Raw genomic sequence first — 7,248 nt, 5'->3', positions numbered from 1 at the left:
ACTTTACTGAAACAACATCATCACTACAGACTGTCTGTGAATACAGCATTCAGAGCCACTCCTCTCCAAAGTGGCGATGGTCGAGCGAGGCAGACAATCAGTGGAGAGAGCGGGCCGCGTTAACAGAACGAAACACTGAAATCAAAGAAATAAAACTTTATTTTCCCCATTCTTTCACAGCAGTTACGTTCTAAATCACAAATTAACACATGCGCACCCTCACACAACCTGCAGGAATGCACCACACTGCTGAGTCTATTAATTCAGTTGAAACTGTCTGCTGTTAGTCTCTGTTTTGGATGCGCGAGTGCCCACACGTGGGTTTGTGTATGGCCCAGCTCTGAGTCCATAAGAAATAAGGGAAACACAGGGGGAGTTATATCAGAAAAGATAGTTTATTTTAACAAAAGTTAACTCAAAGGTAAACAATATAACAAATTACCCAATCATTAAGCAAAAATAATCTTCCAACCTAGATCAACCTAGGAAGATACAAACTAAAACAAACAAGAACACAACGCAACACAGCAGCACGGTGCCAGGGATAGAGAGAGAGAAAAGGCTCCTGGAGGGCAGGTTTTATGGGTCTGGAGACAGTGGCCAGCTGCCTCCAATCCCAGGATGGTCAATCAGCTACCAGCATCCTGAAAAACAAGAAGACACACCCACACACACCAACACCACACACTGGCAAAGGCCCTGGGGCCGTCACACCCCCCCCCCCATAAAGACAGGGTCCCAACCCTGGAACACCACACACTACAAATAACCCGTACACTCTACCTCTATGTGGTCTCCTCACACCAATACATACATTAAATTATGCAATCTGAATATTTGCAGTTGTCTAAAAATACAGAATCACCTCAACCCTTGTTCACATGTCCTTCACTTGTAGTTTCCCATCCCATCTCAGCCACTGGTACCTTGAAGCAAATTAAGAGAGAGACAAGAAACACCCAAAATGAAGTAATGAACAATAAACAATTACTGGCACGGGGCTCTGGACAAAGCATCTGCCACTACATTGTCTTTCCCTTTAATATGATGTATTTCTAAAGAGTAAGACTGGAGAAACAATGACCATCTAATAAGTCTCTGATTTGGACAGTGTAGTGAGTTCAAAAATGTCAAAGGGTTGTGGTCCGTATAAACGACCACAGGCCTTAAACCTACATACACTTGAAACTGTTGCAAAGACCAAATCAAAGCTAAAGCTTCTTTTTCAACAACAGAATAGTTCAACTGATGCCTGTTAAATTTTCGGGAGAAAAAACTCACAGGTCTGTCAATACCATACTCATCTTCTTGAAGCAATACTCCACCTGCACCCACGTGACTAGCATCAACCTGAAGTTTGAAAGCTTTATCCATGCATGGGGCAGCCAGGACCGGAGACTCACAGAGGATCGATTTCACATTCTCAAAAGCTTTCTGACACAAAGGAGACCAGATAAACTTTACTTTAGCTTTTAACAAGTCTGTCAATGGAGCAACAACAGTGGAGAAGTTTCTGCAGAAGCCCCTATAGTACCCAACCAACCCCAAAAAGCTCATCAACTCTTTTTTTGTTGCGGGTGGAGGATACTGATCAATTGCTTGCACTTTTGCCCGCAGGGGACGCACTTCACCTCGCCCAACCTGGTGACCAAGGTACGTCACCGTCGCTCGAGCGAACTCACACTTCGCCAAATTAACAGTAAGACGCGCCTCAGCCAAACGATCAAACAAAGCTTGTACACGCTCCATGTGGCAAGACCAAGTATCTGAATAGACAACAACGTCATCTAAATATACTGCACAGCCTTCCAAATTCCCAACCACTTTATTCATTAAACGCTGAAAGGTTGCCGGCGCATTGCGCAGTCCAAAAGGCATGACCGAGTAGGAGTACAGCCCAGTTGGAGTAATAAACGCTGCAATCTCCCGTGCCCTCTGAGACAAAGGAACCTGCCAATAACCTTTCAGGAGATCAAATTTGCTGATAAATTTAGCAGCACCAACCTGGTCAATACAATCATCCATGCGTGGTAATGGGTATGAATCGGGCTTAGTGACACCATTGACTTTTCTGAAGTCAGAACAAAACCGAGGAGTGTTGTCTGATTTAGGGACAAGCAAGCAAGGAGACGCCCAGCTTGACGACGATGGTTCAGCGATATCATTTTTCAACATGTATTCAATTTCAGAATCCAAAAATTTGCGCTTCTCCGGACTAACCCTGTAAAACCGTTGCTTTATTGGCTTTGCATCACCGACATCAATGTCGTGCTCCACCAGATGAGTACAAGATGGAACATCCCCAAACAAGCTCGGGTACTTACCAATCAGCTCCCTCAACTCCGTGCGCTGTGGTTCTGATAATTGACCTACAATGCTATTTAAATCGGCCAATACCTCCGAGTTCTTAAGCCTGCCTGTTAGCAACGCTGAGTCATGATTTGGCATATCTTCACAAGATGCCTCACTACCTGCCTGAATTGTGTTACCAACACATACAGGATGAGCAGCATCAGCCAGCACACTCTGCTCCTGAGACGCACAGGGATGATATGCTTTCAACAGATTTATGTGACAAAGTTGGTGATGTTTACGACGTTCAGGGGTGGCTATGAGGTAGTTTTGATCGGAGCGTTGTTTCACTACCGTATATGGACCCATGAATTTAGCTTGAAACGGCGAGCTAACAATAGGCAATAATGCCAAAACTTGGTCACCCGGATGGAAAACACGCTGCTCAGCTCGACGATCGTACAAACGTTTCATCTTAGCTTGTGCCGAAGTCAGCTTTTGTTTTGCCAACTCTGTAGCCGTGTACAGCCGCTGTCTGAAACCATTTACATACTCAATCAGATTTTTCGGCGGCTCAGCCTCCATCCAGTCATTTTGGAGAGCAGCTAAAGGCCCCCGCACCGTATGACCAAAAACCAACTCGTTTGGACTAAACCCTGTGCTCTTCTGGGTTACTTCTCTAGCAGCCAGAAGTAACCACGGCAATCCATCTTCCCAATCCGCATTCATCTGTACACAGTATGCACGCAAAAGTGACTTCAGCGTCTGGTGGAAACGCTCCAGCGCACCTTGGCTCTGCGCGTGATACGCAGAGGCCTGGTTATGCTTGACATGCAGCTGTTTTAATACCTGAGCAAACAAATGCGAGCAGAAAATTGACCACTGGTCACTCTGAATGGTTTTTAGAATACCGAAGATGGAGATAAACTGACTGAGAGCACGCACCACTGCCTTCGCAGCACTGCCTTCGCGCAACGGGTACGCAGCAGGGTACCGTGTACTTTGACACATAACTGTTAGCAAATACATCGCACCCGACTTTGAACGAGGAAGAGGACCCACACAATCAACTATCAGATGCTCAAATGGTTGACTAACAGCCGGTATGGGACACAGCGGAGCCACCTCAATGGTTTGATTTGGTTTTCCCATTAACTGACATGTATGGCAGGTTTTGATGTACTCAGCGACACTTCTCTTAAGTCGAGGCCAAAAGAAATGTCGGAGAACACGATTGTATGTTTTACTTACACCCATGTGCCCCGACTCATCATGAGAGACACGTAACACCAACTCGCGTAATCTGGAGGGCACAACGATCTGATAAACCGGGTCTCCAACAACACCATCGCCGTGTGGCACCCACTTCCTTACCAGGACCTCTTTTTGAATGAAGTACCCCTGTGCCCGATTTTTCATTTCATCTGCTGGGAAAACAGACTGGAACAGCTCCTTCAGCGTGGGATCGGCTTTCTGCTCATTCACCAACTCACTGTGCGAGACAGACAAGGGAGTGTTAGACAGGGACAATACAGGCAACTCTGTTTCATCGTTCACCTCTGTTGCATGCGCTGAAAAATCCTCATTGTGACCCGTCATGGCACGCGTCACTGTGCAGGCCGTGAACACCTCAGGAAACTGTCGCTCATTCTCATCCGGACCCTTACTGCCTAACGGTACAGGAACAACCGCCGGCCGAGCTGGCTGATCAGCCCAGACACGATCTCCAGCCACATCGTTCCCCAGAATCACAGTAATACCGTCAATAGGCAACTCAGGGCGCACGCCCATTTTCACCTCTCCATTAAACAACTTTGAATGCAACACAAGTTTATGCACCGGTACCTGAAAAATAGACATGCCCATGCCTAACACAGGTATGAAGGCTCCCGTGTCGGTTTCTTCAGAAAAGGGCAGAGTGGACTCCAGAACAAATGAATCAAATGCGCCCGTGTCACGCAATATGACCACCGGCACTTTCTCCTCGCTCCCAATCAGTGAAACATGTCCGTCTGAAATGAAAGGCAAATATGAAGTCAAATCAGGTTTAGACATCACAACAGATGGCAATCCCTCACCCTGTTGGTCAACAACCAACACACTGGAAACAGGTGCAGCTACGGCAGCCGGCTTAACACGATCTCCATAATGCCTGCTCCGTGACTTAAGCGCAGCGCAGTCTTTTTTCCAATGCCCCTTTTTGTGACAGAAATGACAGGTATCTTCAGACTCACGGAAACTGCAATCACGTCTCTGTGCCGTATTAAACCTTCCATCGGGACGCCCAGAGAAATGCAATTCACCTGCAGGGCCATTCCCTCTGTCAGCACTGAACGCATACGTGCGGAGATCCCCACCACCGCCTCTGTGGGTCAACAAATAATCATCCGCCAACGCCGCCGCTTCTGCCGCTGTCTTTACTTTCTGTTCACTTATATACATTGCAATGCGCTCTGGGACTGAATTTTTGAACTGCTCAAGCACCATCAAATTACACAAATCGCCAAAGTTTTTTACCTCCGATGCTGAACACCAACGATTGAAGTGAGTTACTAAATCACGGGCAAACTCCAAATACGATCTGTCTCCCTTTTTCCAGCTCCTGAATCGCTGACGATACGCCTCAGGGACCAGCTCGTACGTTTTCAGCACTGCTGCTTTAACTTTCACATATTCACCACTGTCTATTGTGGGCAGTGATGAAAAAGCCTCTTGTGCGCGTCCCGTTAACACACACTGCAGTAAGACCGTGCGGTCCCCGTCGTCCCAGCCTCTCGCATCTGCAACACGTTCAAATAATGTGAAAAACGTTTCAACCTCTTTCTCATTAAATTTCGGAACCAACCTTAAGCTATTTACAATGTCCCGTGATCCCCAGTCCGAGCCGACTCTCTTACTGAAATGTCGGACAACTTTCCATCTTTTAGTAAATTCAGCTTCAAAGTTTCCGAATCCAGTTTTACTTTTTCCGTTTGCTGCCTTATTTTTTCTATTGCTACTGCTTTATCAAACTCCGCTTGCTGTCGCATTTTTTCCAATTCTAAAACCTTTTCTTTTTCCAATTGCATTCGCAATCTCAGCAATTCCTTCTGCTGCTCAAAATTTAAAGCCAGCTCAGGGCCCGACTCCGGGAGCGAGTCCTGAGAAAAAACAGCCCCAGCCAGATCAGACGAAACAGGTGACTCCCGCAGAGGTACAAATATTTTTAACTCGTGCAAATTTGCTTTTATAATAGCTCTAACATTTTCTTTTAATCGTTTGTCTCCTACAGATACCTTGTAATACTCGGCTATCTTCAGCAACTGATCTCTATTGTATTGATCCAACAACGTCTCCGACGGAGCGTTAAAGAAATCCTCTACTGATGCCATATTTTAATTACACCAGCTAACAGTCTCCGGTAACAAAAGAAACGTACTATCTTACCCCTCTAGTGCGCAAACGAGGGCTACAGACCTCGTATAGTTGAGTGTCCCCTCTAACTGCCTATCCAAATCTGCCTTACTCATCCCTAGTCTTCAGGGGCTACTGACGGCGGGTATTTACGCACTACAAACCAGTAGTGTGGTCAAGGCGACCAGACCGCTGGCAACCCTGCCAACACTACGGACGTGCTCCCGAGACAACTGCTCCGACCACTTTCACCCCACACTATCGTTATAGCCCACGAAACCCAAAGGGGAAACGCGCTAAACCTACAGGGGAAACACTACAACAGGTGCATTTGCGCAAAAAAAGGGCAAAACTTACCTTCTTTTGTACCGTGACTGTTCCACAAGACGACCATCTGCACAAATATCTACTTTCCACAGCGCCAATTACACAAGAAAAATCCAATATATACATCTAAACTCCCTATGTGAACTTCCCAAACCAAACGCAAAAGGGAATCCCAGGATGACGTCACTTTCTGGGGAATCCCCCATCATCACTTTCCTTGCCGGCACATAGGAAAGGCGCGAATCTATAACAAAGAGCTCACACCATGTGGGACATCAGCTAACACATGGTTAAATATCAGGCCTACTCACAACCTAATGCTCACTTTAGACGAGCCCCCAATTTGTTATGGCCCGGCTCTGAGTCCATAAGAAATAAGGGAAACACAGGGGGAGTTATATCAAAAAAGATAGTTTATTTTAACAAAAGTTAACTCAAAGGTAAACAATATAACAAATTACCCAATCATTAAGCAAAAATAATCTTCCAACCTAGATCAACCTAGGAAGATACAAACTAAAACAAACAAGAACACAACGCAACACAGCAGCACGGTGCCAGGGATAGAGAGAGAGAAAAGGCTCCTGGAGGGCGGGTTTTATGGGTCTGGAGACAGTGGCCAGCTGCCTCCAATCCCAGGATGGTCAATCAGCTACCAGCATCCTGAAAAACAAGAAGACACACCCACACACACCAACACCACACACTGGCAAAGGCCCTGGGGCCGTCACAATGCGTATGTGTGTGACCACCGTCACACACATATGCACGCAGAGACCTGCAGCTCTTTACACAGACAGACATTTAACGCGGTTGCTACAATTTTAGATTCCTGCACTCACAGCCTGTGCACTATTATTGGCTGGTGGCTACACACCTGCTGGCCAGAGGTTGACACCCAGAAACATCAATGTCAGTTAAAAATATTACGAACATAATCTATTCTAACAAAGAGTATCAAAGTACTGGTATCGGTAATGAAACAAACATTTTGGTATCCTGATAACACTACTCACACTTAAAGGGTGCTCCTCTGAGAACCAGACCAAAAAAGTTATGTGCACCCCCGATAATAACAGCGTTAACAGCAAACAATGTGCTCACACTTTCAAAGACATTAAAGTTGGGCTGCTCAAGCAGGATTGGGTATTGGGTGTGTTTGTATAGCAATACTTAGGTGTTAGTATAGTACTCGGTCTTGTGTAGTTTCTATATTTATGAACCATCAAGTACAGT

General features: G+C 46.0%; 1 protein-coding gene across 1 annotated transcript; it reads right to left on the bottom strand.

Annotated features, from left to right (window-relative positions):
• Window positions 1-537: 537 nt before the first annotated feature.
• On the bottom strand, window positions 538-6,721 carry LOC115569714 (uncharacterized). The gene is made up of 3 exons (XM_030397766.1): window positions 6,346-6,721; window positions 3,667-4,575; window positions 538-926 (listed from the first exon to the last, which is right to left on the bottom strand). Exons 1-3 carry the CDS (start codon window positions 6,379-6,381, stop codon window positions 867-869), a joined length of 1,005 nt encoding a protein of 334 aa, XP_030253626.1. The 5' UTR covers window positions 6,382-6,721; the 3' UTR covers window positions 538-866.
• Window positions 6,722-7,248: the final 527 nt, after the last annotated feature.

The sequence above is a fragment of the Sparus aurata genome, chromosome 19, assembly GCF_900880675.1.
Source record: "Sparus aurata chromosome 19, fSpaAur1.1, whole genome shotgun sequence".
Lineage (NCBI taxonomy): Eukaryota > Metazoa > Chordata > Actinopteri > Spariformes > Sparidae > Sparus > Sparus aurata.
The sequence above is the reverse complement of the archived record's forward strand: the minus strand, read 5'-3'. Positions and strand labels throughout refer to the sequence as shown.